Genomic DNA, 23328 nt, shown 5'->3' on the forward strand with positions numbered 1-23328 from the left:
ACATTTGTTGCTAATACTTTTGTACTTTTGAATGCATGAAAGTTTACTTGTAATGGGGTATTATTATAGTGTGGTATTGCTACTATTACTTACATAAATGATCTGAATACTTATTTCTGTGCTTTAAACTATGTAATGTATTGCTGATTTTTACAGAGTGTTACAGTAACTACAGTAACACTGTACATTCACGCTATTATACACTAAACAGCAGATTACAAACCAAGAAGCAGAAGATATCATAAAAGGAAATTACAAAAAAATAAATAAATGAAATACTGCTTCATATAGAACCTGGATTCACAAAAACGTGCTTAAATGGGAAAGCATTTTAGTAATGTTTAACTTACAGTGCTTCATACTGTATTCATATTATGGAAGTTGTCTTGATATGATAAAATGGTTCCTCTAAAATTTATCTTTGAAACCAAAGTCTAAGAAGAGTCTAACTGGAAATGGGTTCAAAGAATGTTCAAATTCACAGGTTGCAAATTAGCTTAGGCCAAAACAAAATCAAAATGAAATGAGTGCACGCTCATGATCAAAATGTTCTCAGAAAAGCATTTCTGGATAAAAAAAACAAAAACTTTTTTTTCTCAAATCCCAATAGCCCAGTGCAACGGTACACTGTGTTCATGTAAAACCCAGACAACTGCATATGTGAGGTTTTGAGTAATATCGCTTTCATCTGACAAAACACAAGCAATACCGTTACATGTCCTTTTAAATCCAGCAGAGGAGCTCAGAACGCTTTAGGAGATACATCAGAATGCACCTCCATGTGTGAATACGTGCTGTGCTAACTAGAGCAACTAGGTCACCCAAATTTTCAAGGGGAAGATGTTTCCTTCAGGGCAGAATTCAGTGGGGTGAAACATTCACTGTGTTGGTTTTCAAGACACCAAGCAGACGCCACCATGCTGATCGCTACACCGCGGACTGTTGCACCCACTACCCAAAACCCCTGATGTTTTTTAAATGCTGCCATGCTGACTCCCACTCAGAGTTTCACCAAAGACTGTGAAGCAAACGACAGTGAGTCACCTTGGAAGGACATTTGAAGAAAAGGAAAGTATATTTGACTCAAGTCCTCAAGGATACAGTATGACCCATTCAAGCTGCCACCAAGGAAGTCTTCCTGATTCACAACCTGTTCTACCTGAAACCTATTTGAAAAAAAAACCATACAAAAGCACCATTACTGTATCCCAAAATACTTTAAGTGAAGAGTATTTCTGCTGCTCATATGTCACTTCTCCCTTTATCAGTAGGAAAATGGAACTTCAGGCCAAAAGTCTTGACACAGTTATTATAACAGATGACAAAATATATGCGTAACAACTGGTTAATTTCACAGTCAGGGGTGGCATCACCAAGAGAAACATTGCTGCAGGTCAAGTACAGGAACGATGTGTTTTGTCCTCTTAAACAGTAAAAGGTCTTGCATCAGCAGAGACTGCTTTCCCCCCAGCAAAACAAATGCAAATACTGTACAAATATGCATGAAGCTGTGTGTGGTCAAGCGCATGTACGGAAACGTACACACAAATGCACAAAAGTGTCTGTGAGTGCATTCAAAGTGAAACCACAGGGAACGGACAATTTGCGGAAGCATGGTGACATTCTCTCTCTCTCTCTCTCTCCCTGAAAGGTGTACAAGGAAATCAATAGTTATTGCAGATGCATTTTCTGGCCGTGAGAGAAGAACACATGGACAATAGGCTTCATCCTGCATGAAGCACAGCAGAGTCTCCAGGCAGAAAATGGTAAATGCCAGGTGACAGCCTGTGGGAGTAGGGATCCGGTACCTACATCATGTACTGCTTAACACATACATGCAGCATGCAGTCCTGTAGGTAGAGATTTTCTCCCCTCTGATATTTGTATTAGATAAGAGCAAAGTGAAAATACATTGTGTAAATGTCACAAGACAGAAGCCCTACTAAGATAAAAATGGAGTGTTGCACAATGCTGTAATTTCTTTAACCTTCAGCCATCAGGGAAGGTTGACTAAGCATTGTTGCTATTTCTTAGCAACACCCTTCTAGACAAATTAGTATATTCATACCTGGGGGCATTACAAAAAAACACGTGCCTCCTAATATTGGTCAGTGATAAGTTAGGTGATGCAGCAGTCAGTTCACCTAAATTAACAAAAGAACAAATTTTTCTCACTTACCTCTGGTGGCATCTAGCATAGCACAGATAAATGCAGGTAATTTTGGTTTCATTTGCTCAGGTTTTGAGATATAAATCTCTGACATATTCCCCAATGCAGTAGAGGTGAATTCAATTTCATTGGAGGTGCTCACAGCATAAAAAACAATTACATTTAAAAATCAACAGTCACATCACACATTGTCCAATATAGTAGGACAATATATTATACATAGATGTTTTCATTGGTAATACTTTCCTTTGTATTTCTTTAGAATAGTTACAAACCTTATGAAAACATTTCACACTGTTTTCTGTAAACCAGAGTAACCAGACATTTCTGTCAATATGGCTATGATTATGTTTTTAAATTTTATTTTGGTATCCTGTGAGCACCACAAATAAAATTCCATTCCCCTCCACTGTATTGGGGTTGAGGAAGAAATCTATACTTTATCTAAAAACCATGGTAAATAAATAACTATGCATCTGGATGGCTAAGAAAATGTTTGATTGATTTAACAAATGTGGTACAAGCTACAAGCTAAGTTAAGCTAAGCTACCATCCCCTGGCTGTTACTTTATATTTAAACAGATGTGAGGGAGTTATGGATCTTCTCATCTAACTTTCGGCAAGAAAGAGAATAAGTGTATTTCCCAAAATGTGGAACTATTCCTTTTAAGTTTTTCAAATGATGCAATTGAGTGTGTATCAGTATTCATGAGGGGATGATGATGTTAGCAACTTTCTGTTTCTTATCCAAACCTGCTCACAATTACTCTTCAAAGCAACAGCATCAGCTTCTCCATCCTCACTGTACAGTTACTACATTATAGATACATTATGCATATGTGCCCCACCACACTGCATATGTGCATAATGTATATGTATCTTAATGTTTAAAGAGACAAGGAGCTGTGTGTCTTCCCATGACCTAACCTGTCTCTGCTGGTTCAGAGCTAACAGTTATAATACTGACATTATCTTCTCATCTCCTCCAGCTAGTCCCTCTGGAAAGCTCAAAAAGTCGACCTTGGTGTCTCTAATTTCAGACACTTAATGAGATTTTTAATTGGTGACCTTTTGAGAATGGTGTCATACCACAGCTCACGAGAGCACTCGAGGGGAGCCAACACATACCACTCAATACTCACACCAGGATCTCCCATAATAATTGTTCAAGGGTCAAATATTTACCTTTACCCACTAAGAAATGAACACATCAAAGGATGGATAGATAGGTAGACAGACAGACAGAAAGATAGATCTAGAATTGAAATTGTGGAGGATCTAGAGGGAGCAAACAACACGTTTTACAGTCCTAGAAGTTCATGGCATGTTTATACCTTCACAGGAATTATCTGGAGAATGAAAACACAACACTCTGCAACATGACCACATCACAAACTCCCTCTGCTGCTCCTCCTCAAACTTTTACCGTTGCTCTGTATATCAAGTGACTGCCAAAGAACAAAATCTCAATAAACAAAGCCCAACTGAGTTTAAGAAGAAGGCAAAACATCATGTTGAAGCGTTGGTGTGGCAGACAGGAATACATTGTATGTAGGTGGCGCTGAGTGGCTCTTTGTGTATCAACAAACAAAAGCAGAGACTCAAAAGACTGCAGATGCAATGCATAAAAATTTGTGGCCTCAATTCCTTACCGTGGTGAGATATCACAGCCTTGCTGCATGAAGGCTCCCAGTGAGAACCACAGGGAGTTGAAGATGCCAAACTCATTGGTCTGCTCTGGACTCTGCTGGTTAGTGTTCTGCTGTGTCGCCGTCTGGCCCTGCTGCACCCCATTAGAGGCCGAAGCTTGAGTGGGACTCTGCGGCTCACCTCCCTCCTCGTAGTCCTCAGCATGCCACTCGTACGGGCTGAATCGACTGACAAGGAACAGGACGACGCTGACGCCAATGTAGGCAAACACTATGCACATCCAGATCTCGTAAGCGAGGGGGTCCAGGAATGAAAACACGCCAGGTTTGGATTTAGTGGGTTTCTTGATCATGATGGAGATACCCAGTGACATGAAGGGCTTGGAGAAGTCGATGACTTCTTCACGGACCAAGGTGATGGTCAGAGGAGCCACAGCCACATCTGCTTTCTGAGGGAAGAAAAAAAAGGCAGGTTGATAATTAAGTAGTAGCATAGGAGTATATAATTCCCATATTTTCTTATTTCATTTGTCAGTCTTTTATGTTCTACCAAGAGACCTATAACAAGAACACAAAGGTGTCGAATATTTATATGATTATATCATCTTTGAAATGATTCAGCTATCAGAATTTTTTTGTTCAGTATTGTTTGTTGCTTTCAGCACATTCATTCTAAGCATTGCTTTAAATACTGTTAAAAGAACAAGAAACAATGCAAAAATAAAGCTACAATAAATCTTAAAGGGGTACTCATGCTATTTGGTACTTGACTTCCATAAAGTTAAGGAACTCACAAGACACAGAATGAAAAAAAGAGTCAAAACTGACACAGCAGAGGCCTAGTGAGGGTCAAGCTCCAAAAACACAGGATACTACATTTCCCACAATGCAGAACCTCCCTGACTGGTAACTGTCCAAATGACTGAAACTCTTCCAAAGCTACAGAAAACAATTTAGAACTGCTCTCATAGGCAAAGTAGGACTCCTCATGGCTAGTACCCTGCTCTTGATGTGTAAAATTGATCAAACTGATGGAGTGTCCTTTTGACTTCCATTAAACAGCTGACTGTCAGTATTTAATGTCCATTTTCTGTCTTTAAGTGGATAGGTAGATAATCCTACAAAAAGCTCTGTCCACTCACCCCATACACCAGCTCTCCAACCATGCCGTTCCACATCTTGGTCTCAGGATCTCGGGCTCCATACTTGCCATCTGACACAATCTTCAGTTTGTACTGGTAGCCCACATGTTTGGCTATCTCCGCAGCCAGCTCAACAATGTAGCCCTCGTACTTATCATTCCCCACAAACTGCTCGTGGTTCTTCTTCAGCATCACATATGGAGACTCCTGTATATCGGATGTAGGGTAACCATGAGTAAAAACAGAACTACGCTTGTCAATCTTATTTCAGTTTACATCAGGAGTCAAAAATCACATACAAGATATCATTGGACAGTTTCTGAAATAGTTAAGAATTTCACTGATGTGATACAAAACAAAATCTACACTGGATGCATCATTTCATGACACAAGTAAGTAGCTAGCATAACTTTTTACAGCAGGACAGTTTGTTAAACTAATTAAGTCAGAGACAGCATTACGGCTGATAGTAAAGCTTTAGCATGTAGTTAAGTTTAATATGACTTTTTTAAAATTCAGGAAGGGATGTTACAGATGCATTTTATGCTTCACTGTAATTAATCAGAAATTGTTTGCCCCTTATTCACAGCTGAGGTTTTTTGGGGGAAAAAAAATCTTACTGGGGCCCAAAATATAATTGCTGTGAAACGTTTGGAAGAAAAGATAATTACATGAAATTACAAGGTATTATTTTGGCTTTGTTCCTTGAAGGTATGGTGTGTAATTCAAACACAAAAGGTGCCTGAGTATGATTATTACGACACATTGCCACATTGAAAGGAGTGTTGATAACATGGAGCAGCCCGCGAGGAAGCAGAGGAATTGGACAGGGTTATTAAAGCTGAGAAGACATCAGATCTGAGATAAAGAAGCGTCTCTGTGTGTGTGTATGTTTGAACCATGTAGACAGTGAAGCAGACAGCACTTTCCCGCCTGGGTGACCTCTGCTCTGGGGCCCTGCTGTTCTTCTTGTTATAGCATACCAACATTTGTACATCTCACACTGATTGGGTGTCCTGAGAAATTACTGCTGACATGACACTTGGGGCTCGGCTTTACTTTTAGAAAAATGTATTTCATACAGAATCTCAGTCTGAACTGTCCACTAGCACAAGGACGGCCTCAATTCCCACAAGTTGTTATGTGTGCCTGCTTTTAGCTGAGGCTGTGCTGAGCTGAGCAAATCCTGCCTCCATATTTCATCAGGGTCTAGACATGGGGGTGGGGGGGGGGGTTCCCTCTGTGTTACAGTTATCTGGGTTCTCCTGCACTTTATGGTTGAGGTGAAGGTAATCATTGTTACACATGGAAACCCGAAACACACTGGTAGAGAAACAGCACCCCGGGGAGACAGCGGAGAGAAAGATCTGGCGTACAGCACTTCGAAACGGGTATGCGCTTGAACTCGCAGACACAGACAAGGACACACAAGCGAGCGTGCACGTGCGCCGGCGTGCACATGTAGACACGCTCACACTTGAACACAAACACATGCGTGCACACACAGGCGTGGCGTGGCATACAGAAGGTCCTCCGGGACTCAGTCTCATTGACCTTGAACAGTTCCACTGAGATCCGCTGTCACTCAACCATGTTAAATATAATAGAGATACACACACACACACACACAAAAAAACACACACACATTATATGAACAAATGCAGACACACACAGAAAATTATGCACAATAAAACATAATGCTTGAAAATTGTTTGATTAGTCTGATTAGTGTTACCATTGATAAAATAGTAAAAAAAATCAACTTACAACCTCAAGAGAATTTTATAAAATTATTATAAGAAGTTGCGCTTGCATACTACTATTCCTTGCTGAAAGCCTATTAAAATAACAACCTATTCTCATAGTTGCATACAGTGACTATGCCATCAATAACCAACTCCTCGCATGCTAAAACTAAACCTTTAAATTCCAGTCATATCCTGGTTTTAGCGTAAAGCCACGATCGTGAAGCCACCAAGCCCGAGTGCTCCATTAAACATGGTCTGCTTCACTCCTCCAAATCTCCTGCTAACCCCAGGCTTGCCCGTATGCAGAGGCTGGGACAGCACGGATTGCAGGGGAGCACAAAGTCATACCTGCTTGTTGTCAAAACAATACGCTCACCCTGAAGCAACGACTCAGTGAGCACAAAAGTTATAAGGTTTAAAAACTCTCCCGCAACCCAACAGCCCAATAACTGTTCACACCTTATCTTTTCTCTTAGGTTCTGAGACAGAGAACCAATTTATCTTCCTAGAAAAGGGGACACTGATAGGAGATTATGTCACAGAGTGTTATTTTGGGTCTGTACTCTTGGGAGACTACAGCCTTCGGGTTTAAATGAGGATTTTCATGAGTATATTTTTATTAGATGCCAACAGAGTACATGTTAAGTTTAACATATTGTACTTGAAGCTCTACATACCTTGTATCTATTGCTGCTTGGTATCATTTTGCCTCATGTCATGTCTACACTGCCATTCATCGATGCACTGTCTCTAGAAATTTTCCACTTTTTTGCATAAGGACTTATGCTGCATTCATACCACGCTGGCAGAATATAAATAATGAAAAAAAATGATGATACAGTTTGGGAGTATTCATGCTTTATTCAAACATAGTAACTCACAATGCTAGCCCTGTAGTCACGCTTTATAAATGGAGTCTGAATTAGCCATTTTTACTTCTAGCCCTTTGTTATCAAGTTAAATCAGGTATAAATAAACTGTGTGGGCCATGTAGCTCCTTTTTAATTACCTGATTCAATTATATTAGTGTTAATGTTGGAGTCTATGTAGACACTATTGCAGCCATTTTGACACCGATTTGTTGACATTTAAGCATTTTTTTAGAGATATAGTAGCAGAAATATATTTCAATTACAGCTAGGGGGCTGACAGGTCTTGTATTTACAGCCTGTGTAATATAACATGAATGCAGCATTACCAAGTGATGCTACAAGGTCCCTGATAAAAGGCTTTCTTCTTTAAAAGAAGATTGCTCATGCTTTTTCCTGGTATTCTACATTGTCTCTTAGCTCCATCACCCCCACTATGCCTTTATCTGGTGAGCGGTGAATTTCTCTGAAGGGAATCACGTAGTCGGAATTCTTTACCCCATTAACCCTCACAGTGGAGATCAGCGGCACACACTGCCTTGCTTGACCTGAAGGCTTCGGCGGAATGGCTTAAATCAGCTAGTGTGTTTTTCCACACACTTCATCCATATATTGGATAGCCATATCTCTGGCTCAGTCCAACAATATTACACTGGCTGCAGTGATGGTCAGAGATAAAAGACACTTGAAAAATACACCAGATGTACAAAAAGAACAGGCGCTGGGCTCCAGGCGTCTTCAGACATGAAATATACTCTCTGATATTAAATTTTCAACATGATGCGGACACTGAGAACATCCTGTACCTGCAAAGATATACTACCATCTTTATTATTCTCTACTGTACTGTATATCAGACAGGTATTGCCAGCCATGTTCTTGACTCTCAAGAGAAAGTCATGATGACCTGGCTGCCATAAGAGTTGGTCAGATTTCAGTTCTATTCTCAAACTCAACCTACTTGACTGACACCAGTACAGTATAGCTTTTTCCATACTGATGACTTCAAACCTGCATGTTTTATCTTCACGTCTCTCGACATGAAATATAAGGTTGTGTTGTCCTTGTGTGCCCTTTTAAATGTACAATAAATATGCACTATGTTGAGTATGCAAGTCATCAATATGTCAACGAGCCAGTGGCACCCCAGACAAAATTCTACACCTGTATTGTGCTTGCCAGGTGAAGTGATTCTGATTTTGATTCTGAGCAGGCAGCAGTCTGACGGAGAAAGGTTTGCGGAATAGATTTGGGGAAGGGAAGGAAGAGAGGCAGATACAATCACAGATGTCTGCTGAATTCATTTAGGGGGCTGAACTTTTAGGAACTCTATCATAAAAGAAAATGAAAAATATTACCCTGTCTTTCTCTGTCTCGCTCTCTCCCATCACACCCCGCCTCAACCTCTCTATTTTACACAGACTCACCAAGATAGTGGTAACTATGTAAGTTCGGTTCTGCAGGCTGTAGGGAGTGATGTTGCAGTTCATGCTGGCGGTGGTCACATACTTCTCATCCTCATTCCAGTAGCCGACCTATAACAAGGAGGATGAGTCACAACCCGGATCTTTCTTTTGAAAACTATTAAAGAACCAAAAATGAGCTACGAGGTTATTCCAATAATGGCGTTGCAGAAATAACCAAAAATTGGTCCTTGAGCAAAAATACATATCTTAAATACAGGCTTACCTTCTTTGGTCCAGATGGGGCCAGTTCCATGACGCTAACAGTGTAGTTGGTTCTGCGGCCTTTCTCGTTGAACTGAATGTGACCAGTCAATCCATCTATACGGACCTGTAATGGAGTCACAGACAATGAATAAGTAACTCTGACTTGCCTGGCAGATGGGTAAATAATGGCTGCTGTGAAGCATGATATTCATAGAGGATATTTTCTCCATTTCTGTGCGCTGGCAGCGAGCATTTGCATGTCACTTACATACGATGCATGTTAAGCATAGCTCCCATGTGTTTGTATAGTATTCATTTGTGAAAGTCCACAGTGCCTGCTTCCCCGCGGAGGTGAATGACAGACGGTGTGCGTGTATGTGTACAGTGCAGTGTGTTTGTCTTGGCTGTGTGATGGAGTTAATTGAGCGAACACAGCTTCAATCTCCAGTCTATCCACAGGCAGATGGTTAGATTGACTCTGAGAAGGCCTCTGCACAGCCACTATGCAGACAGAGCCTCAGGCTGCACACACACGCACACACACATACACTCACATGCAATTACACGGATGCCCACAAACATGGTGCATTTATTATACCTTTAATCAATGTAAATAATAATAAAAAATAAAAGAGCAAGACTTTTAATTGTCTTTTTAATTTGCAACTGTATTTTTTCTTAGTTTTCTTTGTTCCTCGATATACATGGTTTTTCACACATGCATGAGTGTGTCTATGTGTGCATGAGATCAAGAAGTCTCACAGCCAGTCCAGCATTTCCATTTCGTTGCCAAATATTACATTTCTAAACTCAATTGCTGATGTCATATTCTATGATGATCACGGCTGAGTGTTACTGCCTGCAGGTTTTGTTTACTAGCCACGATGTCACATTTGATACTGGAGAGCGCTCCTACGACTTAATGTGAACTTTACACGACAGAATGAGACCTAATTTGTTCAGCCAGCCCCAACTCAGGAGTTGTTAGCCAATGTGCCACTCAAGAATTTGCGCAAGTGCATGCACGTGCTTATGTATGTACATTTGTGTGTGTGTGCATTCGAGTGTTTCGGTCTGTGTGCGCAGACCTGCTGCAAGGCTCGCTGGATATCTATGCCCTGTCCCCAGGGAGCTGGTGGGTTGGCAAGACACTCTCCAGCGTTGCCCCTGCGAGAAATGTCTATCCTCTGTCTCCTTAAATTCTGGAAGGCCGTGGACATGACCTTCACCCCGTCATATGTTAGAGCGCCTGTGTACTGCAAAGAGAGAGCAGACTATTTAAACAAAAGCAAGCGCAGTCATAAAAAATGATCAAGTTCTGAAGAGTGGCAGGACAGCAGTGGGAGAATAAGCTGTAAAAAGATTTTCTAAGAATTCCACAATTCTGCAAAAGTTTGCTTAACTACACTTCAAAACATCAAATATATTTGTAGAATTTTCAAGGTTTGATTTTCTTTGTTAAGCTTTTCACCCAACTACATCATTTCGATTACTTCAATTCTAAGTAAATTTCAGTGTAAATACATTTCTTGGTATTACAATCAGTCCTCCATCTCAGCTAGTTGGACAGCTGTTATGGCTAAAAATCCATTATCATTTGATAGTAGAAATTCCAGATCTGAATTACCAAACTCAGATAGGATCTGTCCAACAAATTTAATAGAAAACCTTTCATAACTGTTTTGCAATATGCTGCTGACAATCACAAACAAACTAGAGGGTACAGGGGAAATAACACCCTTCATGGCTGAAGTAATCCTAACTCCACACAGAGAATCAGTTATCAAATCTCCTGAGAAAGCTGATTATCATGATTTAGTTTACATTACTTTGAACATGACAGAAAAACTCCTAGTAAATCCAATGATACTTTACAACTCCTTGTGTAATCACTTTAAAGACAGAAAAAGGAAACTAATAGAGGGAGAAGAGAAAAAGATCAAAGGAGCAGAGAATAAATACTTTGAGTCCACTCTTGGGCACTTTGGAATCTTTATTGTCAAACTCCAACCACTGCTGGACGACACGGCTGACGCTGGGGTCCGAGTTGTTGACAAGCTGGAAGCCAGTGATGTTCGCCCCACCTTTCCTCAGGTCTGTCAAGTCAATGTCCAAGAAGCCCTGAGACAGGAAGTGGACAGGCAGAAGATGAGACACACAGGCAGGAAAATAAATAGGACCCTGTAGCCATGTGAATTCTGAAAACTCATCTGTGATGGGAACGACAGTAGTCTAGACCAGTGGTTCCCAAACTTGGGACTCCCAACCTTTTATTTTTTCTTATGATCCCTTCAAACAAATCAATTTCTACTTGCAACGCCTCATTATAGGTTATGCCTCAGAGTGGACATGAGCAGTGAGAAGTTCCAAACAGTGATTATTTCTTCATAGACTGTTTCATTTAAAGGGCTTTCAGGGGCCTGGAGAGTACCAGTATTTCCCATAAAAACTGCAAAAATTAGAAAAAGTTAACATAATTTTGTAGGACAGAAATCTGTTTTTTTTTTTCTTATCCATTTAATCATCTTGGGATCCCTTGGGGGATGCGCTAGATGATGGGAAAAAAAAACATTTCTGCTGCACCAAATAATGTTTGTTTTTCAGACTTCTCCTTAGCCTTTTTACTTACCTCTAAAAATCATTCATACAGAACAAAAGACAAATAAAAATGAATTTGGTTGAACTGGTTTGAACTGGTTGACATATGCAAATGGATGAGGGTTCGCAACTAAGCATTACTTTATTTCAAGGGGACACAAGCCGAAACCGTTGGGAACCAGTGGTCTAGTGAGCTGCATTAGAGGGTAATTTTGTAGAATGCACTACATTGAAGTAACTGTTTTAACTCTATCAACGGTTCAAGGGTTAATTGCATAATGAAAATGACAAATCCTTCTCTTTCACTTAGAGAGGTTACCCCAATTGAGCAGATTCCATCCCAGTCTTTCCTGAGGGACAAGAGTAGTGAGAAAGAAAATAGAAAACCTAATTTCATGGTGGGCAAAGTCCGGAGCTAATCTCTGATAGACTGAGTCCTCATAGCCTACTGTTAACAATGGAAGAATCAAAACCTTATAGGCTACTGTGAACAATGCCAGCGATGCCTCAGGCAGAGCAGAATGGAGAAAGAAGTGATTTAATGTAATGGTATCTCCTACTTGCATTTTTTTTTCTCTGACTATCATGTGGAGAAGGCTGTTTTTCAGAGAGGGAGAAAGGCGAGAGAGAGAGAGAGAGAGAGAATGAGAGGCAGTCTCTCAGCAGGCTGCCTGTCAATGTGGAGAGAGAAGATGCAGAGAAGTGGGACTGGGTGGTAGTAATGACAGAGCAGGAGAGGGGGAGAGAAGATTTGTCTGTTTCTGTGATTTGTCTAAGATTTAAGAGCAGAGTTTTGACTGATGAGAAGAGAAGGTGCCTCTATGGATTGTCTCTTGCTCGCCAGGCATCTATCATACAACTTTCTACCGTTTGTTTTTCTTTCTTCTCCGCTCTGATGTTATTTGTTTCATGTCATTTGAAGCTTCGGCTCTGTCTTGGCCATATGTCTCTCTGAAACCCTCACTTGTTTACTTTCTCTGATGTTCATATCTGTACCTATATCCCATATCCTTACAGGCAAACACACACGACTGGCTGTTGAGTAGCTTAAAGTTCAAATTATTCCACGCCCTTCTGTTTCTTTGTGGAAGGTTGGCATGGCGACAGGTACAAAATGAAGGCTAGCGCAAGCTTTAGGAGACAAATGGAAGCGGATCTCACCACCATCTCCCTAATGTACCTGCGTGTGTTGCCAGGTGTCCATATTTCTCAGCTGAACAGACAGAATTGTATCTTTTTTTCTGCTCCATGTATGAGCTAATGCAGTGCAGTGAGCTGAATAGGTTACTATAGAAACTAGCCTTCACTAAAACTGGACATCCAACAGATATTTTAACCGCATTTGAATATTCATTCAAAATTCTCTCTTTTCTTTATCATTCAATGCTCTGTTTTTCAGATAAACACTAACACATACAGCTGTACACAAGTAAGTAAATTAGGAAAATTCTAAAAAGGTGCAAGGACACAGAAAAAGTAATTTTTGTGCAAACCTTTTTATGGACCCATTATAAATGACTGTGGCCACTTTGCATATCAGCTGTTATTACCGTCCAGGCCTTATCATTTAAAATTAAATCTGGCAAACTGGCCAGACAAGAAAGATTGAGCCAATCTAAAACTCCAGCAGTGAGAAATTGTTCAAGCCAGCAGCTGCATATTAATGCTGTTATTACTAAGGCGTCTGTTGATGTCAATTTTCTCTTCATTTGGTTGCATTTAGTGAGCCTGTACAGTGCTGTAGGGGTCTTCATACCATTTGCACAGAGAAAATGGCAGGAGAAAAAGAGAGCTAATGGATATAAGCTTGCATATATTGACTGCTTGACCTTTTTTCTGTCACCGTCAGACTGCACAGACAGTCACAGGTTCCCCTCATGTGCTCTACTGTAAGTCTACTACTGTGCTGCTGTTACAGTGTGCCTGCAGGTTTGACAGTGTAGCGGAATAATATATGATGTAGCTGAAGAGGATAATGGCATAAAAAGACATAGAAGACATATAACCACTAGTTTCAGGCAACATTATCAGGCACATGCAAGTCTATTAAACTAGTGATAAAGTAAGTCTGGAATCCTGTTAAGAGCCACATTTAATAGCAATGTAGAGTCCATCGAAAATCTCAGAAAGCGTGTAGAGATTCAAATGAATAAAGAAGCACTGATATAACGACGACTGCTTACCAGGTTAGCCAGGATGTAGTGGTAGCTCTTTGCATTCTTGCCTTGTTCTACAATCTGGAGGACAAGGACAGAGGAGAAATAGGGAATAAAAGGTGTGACACAACAGCAGAAGGTTAATCTGTGTGTGTGTGTGTACAACTGAGAGAGCGAGGAGAGGGTTTTGACAGTGTCACAGCAGTATACCTACAACAAGGTACTTGACCCTGTACTAGACAGACAAGAAACCAGAGCAATGGGACTTAACATTGAAATCCAACTTCATAAAAAGATTAGCTTTTATCTATGTGTAAAGAGCCAACATAGCAAGAGATTACCAACTCTATTAAATATAACCACAGATAAGGTAAATCACACTTTAAAATATTAAGGAATTATAATATTTAGAACAAAATAAAGAAGTAGAAGTAGTAGAAATGGATGAATACATTAATTGAACTCTTTAAGGGAAGGAAACTGCACTAAACATATTCCACTTACCTGTCATATAAATTGCAATCATTCATCAATTTGTCAATGTAATACTGTATATTGTACTATATCTCCTTCCCTCCTCCACCTCCTCTTTCTCCTGTTTCCAATATTGTTCCCCTGAGAGCTATGGTTTGATCTTTGATCTAATATTTAAATAACTTCCCTGGAACTTCATCGTGATCTGACAATATCATCAAATAATGCAGTCTGTCAGTGCTGAACTGTGCACAGTCCCCTCTCCCATGCCTACACCTCATTTCTCTCCTGCCTGCGCTGCCGTCATTCTCTTCACGGCAGGCGTCACAGGTCAGCCGAGCGCCGACAGTCAGGGCGGTTTGAGCAACACAGTGAGAGGTGTGTAGTGTGGTGCCAGCATCAGTTTATTCATAAAAGAAATGGACACGTTGGACACCACTTTGACTGACATTTAAATGGGGCGTCAGATGAAACAAAAACAACCCCCTGCCCTCCCTGTTTGGAGTCTTGCTTGCTGGTGGCCCTCAAGGGAACTGTCTTGTTTCCAATGCCTAAATAAAGAGCCTGTTATACTGTACAACCAAAACGTGTCATCACAGCATACTGGGCAGTCACATAAAATAAGGCTGAGTGGGCAGCACTAATTTAAAGCCATGCATCGTCCAATTAATTGCCCTAGCACGGTGGATAAGCAGCTCATTTCTCTGTCTTTGCTCAAGCACTGTGCATGACCTCACACATTTTTCACTCCTCTTTCTCTCTCTGAGCATTTTCCCTTGTGTATACTTCAGGGAGTGTACTCATTTGTTTGCGTGTTGTGTGTGTGTGTGTCTAATGATGCTGTATGTCATGACAGAAGGTGGCATTTGTTATTAATGGTGACCCCAGCACAAGGCGGGCCCTACGGCCTAGCCTCGGGCACGGAAAAACAAGAGGGAAGGAGGATAGGCACACACTAGCGCTGACACCGATTCACCCCACACCGGGGGAAAAGATACATTACTGCCACGGTGGATCGTCAAATGGGAATGTTTTGGAGCCTTTTTAATTATACATGCAGATTTGAAGTGTCATTCAGAGTTCAGCCCCAAGAGAACGGGTCACTTTTTGTCTCTCTGTAGGAAAACACACTCTGAAATATTTTAACGCTCTCCAAGGAGATTACATCAATGTTCAGCTAATACGAAAAGCTACACTTCAGATACTGCCAGTGACATTATCATAAGAGAATCAGTGTACTGTATGAGACGAATGAGATGAACACAGGAGTGAGTTTAAAGGGTAAAAGAGGCAGAGGTGTGGTGTGTGCGCGCGTTGTGCATGTGTGTGTGTGTGTTCGCCATTGTTTGGGTGCACCGTGGAGGCAGGGAGCAGATGTGGGTGATTGATGGTGGCCATCTGAATGGAGAACTTCTCAGGCTCAGCTCCTGTAAACTGGTGAGAACTGATGCAATAACCTTAACTTCAGACACCAGGCCATCAATAACATTCACACTGAGCAGCAATAGTCTCCACATACGGATGGGGGCTGTGTGTGTTTGTGTGTACACATGGTGCATTTATGTACATCATTTAAGTACAGTAAGTGCTTTTTTTTTCTTATAAAAAAAACAATGTCCTGAAACTGAATATCTATTAAAATCTGACTGAAAAATCATAAATCATACAAGTGACGTCTGCAATCAAAATAAAACAAAAATAACAAATGTGTGGCTATTTTTCTGCCTGTATGCATAAACTGGTTCCAGTGTGACTGTCATTCATTGACTGCTGATTAAGTTACTGTCGCTTCAGCCGTTCACCTTTCTGTTCTTGCGCAGCACATATGCAATTTACAAAGATAACAGTAGATTAACCACTCAAATTTTTTTACAATTAAAAACATAACACCGAGTCCTTAATTTCAGAAAGAATCAGACAATAAGCAGCAGAAATGATAGCTGTCACAAGCGGATTTTATCAGTTTTTGCTACCTAGCTGATTGAGCAACGTTAGCTTCATTGAGTTGGTTAAAAACTCTTCCTCCAGCTGACTTTTTAATGTTTGACGGACTACTTTGAAACAAGGACCTCATAAAAGCGTCTTATAAGTGCACTTACATAGCTACATACATGATATCATGCTGACAGACAAGGCTGAGGCAAAAAATCTGAATCCTCATCAATGGATGATCCAGGTATAGGACATGGAAATAACTCTAGAAACAGCTTTGTTGTTAGTTGGTTCTAGCGCTGTAAGTATGAATTAGGAAAAAGAGAACGGTCATTTGCAATGCCAAGATCCTTTTCTTTTCAACAGCACAGGGGTGAGTGATGCTGTGCTGATACTGTCACAGGATCACGCTGTGTTATTTATCTCTCTTGTCCTTGATGCACTGGAGACTAAACACCACAGCAGACCACCGACCATTTTCCATTTATATCACCTCTCTGCTCTTCCTGCCTGTCGACTTTTCTTCATCCAGTTAAAATCTGAAATGTGTGTCTTTTAAATTTTGCTCAAAGTCCTTCCTGCAGGCTAATCACTCAAATTATAAAAAGCCTTGTATGTGTCCAAAAGGAAAATTAACTGATCAAGTAAAAATTGTATTATTTGGAGCAACAATATAACACACAGTGTTGTATTGTGTTCTGAGGTTGCACGCTTTAAGCTGAAATTGCTTTATGGATCGAAACATTACATAATGCTCTATCATAGCAAAAACCAAAAAAGAAGCTCTTTACCTTTTTAAGGATGCCAGTAAGCCTCTCGGTCTCACAATCGATAATAATCTGGCCCTCCTTCCTCTTGTCCAAATCCTGGAACACTTTCAAGAAGGAGGCCTCCGTCATGGTCTCCACATTAACCGAGGTCACCAGCCAGTTCCGCTCTGCTGCTGTGTCCAGAACCTTCTGCAGCACTGACAGGCCTAGAAAAACATGTGGACAGAGGAAAATGTTCTGACTGAAGTTGGGAAAGGGAAACTCATGGGCATTTATAGCAAAATTTCTGCAAAGAAGCTTAAGATGAATTAAGTGATGAATGACTGGTTGGTATTCATCTACTGAGAGCAATCCGTGAGTGTCTATATTTTATTAGGCAGCACGAGACATAAATTATGGGCAGGATAATCTTATCCCGTGTAGTTACATTATTAGCTACAAGATAAATTAGAAACAACTTGGGAACAAAACAGAAGCCGTGCAGAAAACCAAACTGCTCCTGATAAGCATATCCATCAGAATCTCCCCTGTAGCTTCAGTGATAAGTGTAATGAGTGGGACAGTCCATTAAGCACTCTGACACATACAGGTGTGCTTTTCCAGCTCGTACAGCGCCAAGCTAAATAATCACCACTTTCACACTAACAAATAATCAGCCCCATGCATCATAGAAGACGACACGCTCACAGCTAGGTTTATGTCCTCCAAGCACCAATTACAGGTGGCGCTACTCAATTGCACTGTCACAGATACACTGCTGAGACACTTAAGCATCATAAAGAGGCAGAGCAGCCAATGAGCTAAGGGCTCATGCTAAGACAGGAAATAAAAGGCGATTAGAGAACACATTGATCTTGAGCTCTGATTTACAATCTGACTCACTGTTCTACTCCTTTGCTGCTGGCAGTAGACCAATCAGATTCCTCTCGAGTTGGCAGCCACAGTTGTTCCACAGAGTAAATAAAGTAATTTCACCCGCAGCAGACTGGCAGCCATTACCCAAATGATTTAAAGCAATTACAAAATTTAGAAATGTAAACTAATACATGATGTAGCTGTATTTGTTTTTCCTCTAGTAAGCTGGCAAACACACGATATGTTTTGCATATCCTCCATGCTTGTTTGTTCGTGTTCGTGCAGGCATTTTGTGCATATTGAGCAAATGTATAAATGACTTATCCACAACAACAGTAACACAGGCCCTGTCAAAGAAGAATGAAGAATGTAGTCACAGCTTCTGAAGGATGATTGCTCTGCCTTATTTGAATGCATACCAGCTGCTCTCCAGGCAATTCACGCTGCCTATTTGACACCAGGTCATTAAGAAATAAAAAGATGGATGGTGTTTCACCTCCATATATAACCATTATACAGTACATGCAAATAAGTACGACAACCAGAAAAAAATGTGAGGATGTTAGATATAAATGATACACAGGTGTTGGTAAACCTTATACTGAAAAGTATTACTGTAAAAGTACATGTATGGTACCTTTCATGGTGTCTCTTTCCATTCACTGCTCATAAGTGAATAATTGGAGTTATTGTAGTCACATTGAACAGTAACTGTGAAACTGATGATAGGCATGGGAGCACAGGAGGTAGTTAATCATGGCCGTGAATAAGGCCAGTGGGTCCAGAGGAGAAAGGACAGCTGTTCTTGAGTGGAGCTGCTAGTGCTGATGTCAGTGAAAGGTTTCAGCACCATGGACAGCACCAAGCAGTTTACCCAGCAGTTTGCTTTGATTTCTCATTCCTTAATTCTTTTTTCCCCTCCTTTTAATCATCTTCCTTTTTCTTTACATCTCTATATGTTTATTTATTTGTTAATCTACATCTACTAGTATGCATGAACATATATAAAAAAATGTTCGAACACTTGGGGCAGCGGTCAAGATAGGCTAAAATTAGTGTTTGAATCTCATTAACGCTTGGTGTTGAAAATGTTCTGTACTGATGTATTACAGAGAGACCTGGAGTCAACTTTCCTTCAGCGTTATTAGTGTGGCTTATCTCATCATATCTTCCATCTATTTTTCATTCCTCCCCTGCTTTTTCCCTCTCTTCTTTTTTTTTGTCTCACAGTGTTTGCATTGAATATTCTCTTGCCTTTTTAAATGTAGCTGTGTGGCTAATGCACCCCTATAAATCAGAGCCAGCCTGACAGGGAGGCTTGTAGGACCAGCCAAGGTAAAAATGGTCCTCCAAAGGCATCCTGGAAGAGAATAATATCATAATGGAATCTGGCTGTCATAAGCACCCCTTCTGGCCAGAGGGAACACACAGAGACCCGGGCACCAGGCAATCGAGAGTAGAAAATAACACTTTGGGAAACCATTTCCTGAATATTGTTTATGATAGGTTTAATGGGCTATCAAATTTGTTTTCCTGTTCTTGGCTTTTGAAAATGAAAACAAGAAGCATTTTTATTAGCAGATGCTGCGCAGTAAGACAGCAAGACAGATGTCTGAGATGTTAGGAAAGTGATAATGTATGTGGTACATTTGTATGTTCTCTTCCTCAGATAATAGATTGAAACAGGTTGAAAAATGATTATTAAAACTACATGTCTAATATAAATATATTAGACTAGAGATTCAAAAACTGTTCATGGGCAATACCACCAAGCTGTGTTTAAAAAAACGTAAGATGCTTTGATGAAATATTTGAAAGAAGCACATGCACGCACACACACATACCAGACAAATTTCTCACAACTGAAAATGATTTTTCTTAAAGGCTTAAAATAACCCTGTAGGAAGGGTGACTGCAGCGTAGTATCCAGGCAACAGAGGACTACTGATATGGATTTCACTGGCTCCATCCCACCACTCAGTCATACAGGGGTGACCCAGCACACACACACACACACACACACACACAAAATACCCAACAGTTTGTGAGTGGATAATGAAGGGATCACAGGAGATTAAAAAAATCTGTGGGACATGTGTGGCGCTGCAGCCATCATGCATCAATGGGGCCAGAGACCGCTGTGAAATCTCCCCTGTCACTGCTCAACAGTGTGCTTTGCAGAGTGACACGATGGCATCTGTCTTTTAAAGCTGACTTGAGCCTGTTTATTTGTCTCACACAAGTCAGAAACATGAGGAGATAAAAGTTGCAGTAAGCCCACACTCTGTATGAATAACAAATTTACTTGTGCAAAAAGCTCAACAGTATGCGTGCATTTGGGCACGCACACAAAATACACCCTTCATCGTCACGCTCCAAAACACACAACACCTGGGACAGATGGCACGGCATTATGGGAAGGGTATAGCTGATTGGCTAGCGAGGAGAGAAAGAGAAGGAAGCAGGCGGCTGACAGGTGTGCTGCTTTATTTCTGTGTGTGTGGAGTGTGAGGTGTTTAAATTGTATGCTACAGCACCTTTTTTTTTTTTTTTTTTTTTTTTTACTGGCAAAGAAACTGTTGCAACACGGGTTATTGCTGGGGACAGCTCAATGAAAAGCTTAATCTTTTGTTCCATTGTGTGATTTATCTGCTAGTCAGTGCAGGTCAATGTTTCTTTTCTGTGTTCTCTGTCTGTACAAAGACGGTGGCCTAAAATAAATGTTCTGGTGGCTGCTCATTGCTACACAATGGCTACGATTGACCCCATTGCTGTCGCCATGGCAATATGAAGACGACTAATGACAGTTGGTTTAACAACTGATACTGCCTCTCACTGTCTTCACTGCAAATGTGTGGTGGAACAGCACATTTTTATAAATATTAAGAAATCCTATGTATTCAAAGATATTGCATTTAAGTATGTGTTTATAATGAATAATTCATTGAAAACCTTTATTTGAAATATTTTAGATTAACCTACAGTACATATATATACTCCATGTGTCTTATCCCACTTCAAAGCCACATCTTTTTATAATGATGTAGAAAAGCTTAAAAGATATATTCTATTATTATATACTGAAAATGTGATGAAATATGATGTATGAAATCAAAGGCTAAATAGATTCTCACCTGAGTCAGAACTGTACATGTAGACAAACTTGGTCCATCCGTAGTGTTCGATCACTCCCACCAGAGCATCCTGGAGCTCAGGCCTCAGCTGGATGACAAACTGGTTGGCCGTCTCAATTGGGAAGGACGGTGTGACGAAGCAGACGTGCAACGCTCCGCAGAAGGACATGAGCATGTTGACTGTCTTCCTGTCATACAAGCCAATGATGGCATACACACCTTTGGAGAACTGGGAGCAAACTGCCAGGAAGAAAAGAGAAAAGAAGGAACATAAAAAACAGATCAAGTTAAATAGATTAAAGATTATGGAATATTTGTATTACACATGAAAAAAGCCCCTGAGAGGCCCACACACTAATAGATAGCGATCCATTGTGTCATTTATCGGCTAGTCAGTGCAGGTCAATGTTTCTTTCTGTGGGGGTCGCCCTGGTGGCCTACGGCACCAACCATGAACCACAACTTCCCTGCTTTCTTTCTGTGTTCTCTACTTGTACAAAGACAGTGATCCAGATTATAATACAATGAACACAATCTACCATGATTTTAGGCACCGTATGCTACTGCACACTAATGTAAGTGAAAACACCTTTCTTGTAGCAATAAAAATATATTAAGAATTGTAGGATTTCCAAAACTGAGCATTTGTTTCATGGATTGAACAGCAGACCAGCAGTCTGTAATAAAATATGCAATAAAAAATGTTGATCTAACTCTATTTTCTCTTATGTGTACATTCTATGTATATTTGTAACATTTTTGCTTATACCTACTACATGTTTGTACTTCTACCTAAATTATGTCCTACAAATTTCCTCATGTATGAGTGAAGAGGTTGTACTGAATAGACCCGTTTCAAAACAGACAATATGATTTTTCACAGCAGCAAAGCATCTTATTATGGTAACATTAATGACAGCACTCTTTTAGTTAGGTGTCACACTGAGCTGTGACAATAGACCAGCATGAACAATACCAGAGCTCTGAAACGGATGCAGCTGAATGGAATGCAGCTGCAATTAATTTCAGTAGAAACACCGGTGCTTTTCCTACTGTGACATGTCAAAATGTCTGCCATGGAAAAGCCTAGTGAGTTTAATTGGACTGGTTTTTTATCATGTTTTCTTTTTTTTTTTATTGTTGTCCTTCACCGATGTGAAGAAGCTTCACTGTTTTACAAAATATCTCTGATGTTTAAAAAGGAGATTATCAGTTATCAGTCATCACATAGTGCTTATGACCTTTCAGTTGAAAACAGCTTTTAATAGCCTTGTCCAATCAACTCTGTATCACGTTTATGCAAAGATGGCCAGTTTGTCCATCTGTATACCACCAGTCTGTTTGCTTTCAGTGAGAGGTGGAGGAGGTGAAGGCAGATTAGGAGCGGAGAGGTTAATCAATGCATCCCCAGGGTTCCATTGACATTTTACTGGCAGCAGGAGGCAGTTTCCATCTCTCATTTTCTTTTCTCCTTCAGTCTCTTTATTCCTCTTTCTCCCATTGTCTGTCTGTCACTCTGACTTCTTTCACACCCTCTAATATCTTAAAATAGCTAATTTATGTTCACAGTCCTCTCATTGGTGGGTATATCCTCGCCATGCCTTCAGCATGGCATGCTATCTTTGCACACGCAGGTCTGGCCTGGGCTATTTTCTGCTGTGGCGATGGGTGGGCCTTACTTATCTCAGTATTTACCAAACAGATTGAAGTTGCTGCCTGTCCCCGCGCGAGGGCCAGCTCGCTGCTAGGAGCTGAGGGAAAGACAGTGAGGATGGCCCGTACCCAAAACGCCTAACCTGTCGCAGACCTGCACCCGCCAGGCAGGCACGTGTGTGTGTGTGTGTTTGCGTGTGTGTGACGGAGATAGAGGGAGAGCAAGGAAGGGGGAGAGAGAAAGAGAGAAATTCAGCGGTATCACATGAAAATACGTGCGCACACACACATGAAAACACACACATATGCAGCCTCTAGTGCTCCAAAAGCCTGGTGAGTCACCCTACTTAAAGCAAGCCCTGAAATAGACATTTTGCGCCTCGCCACACTGACTCAGTAACAGAACTATCTTTCCTTCATGGTCTGCACACGCTCTTGCTAGTAAATGGACACTCTCTCAGCTATTGCTTTCCACTACCACACATTATTTTTCCCCTTACAATTTTCT

General features: G+C 40.7%; 1 protein-coding gene across 1 annotated transcript in view; it reads right to left on the bottom strand.

Moving 5' to 3' along the window:
- The window catches only part of gria1a (glutamate receptor, ionotropic, AMPA 1a), a 71553-nt gene that overhangs the window by 31474 nt on the left and 16751 nt on the right, over window positions 1-23328 (bottom strand). Inside the window, 9 exon segments of the mRNA XM_067598790.1 lie at window positions 3823-4268; window positions 4962-5168; window positions 9006-9113; window positions 9268-9372; window positions 10337-10504; window positions 11211-11369; window positions 14030-14083; window positions 17200-17384; window positions 21168-21407. Of these exon segments, the coding sequence (XP_067454891.1) occupies window positions 3823-4268; window positions 4962-5168; window positions 9006-9113; window positions 9268-9372; window positions 10337-10504; window positions 11211-11369; window positions 14030-14083; window positions 17200-17384; window positions 21168-21407 (1672 nt within the window).

The sequence above is a fragment of the Thunnus thynnus genome, chromosome 9 (assembly GCF_963924715.1).
Source record: "Thunnus thynnus chromosome 9, fThuThy2.1, whole genome shotgun sequence".
Classification (NCBI taxonomy): Eukaryota; Metazoa; Chordata; class Actinopteri; order Scombriformes; family Scombridae; genus Thunnus; species Thunnus thynnus.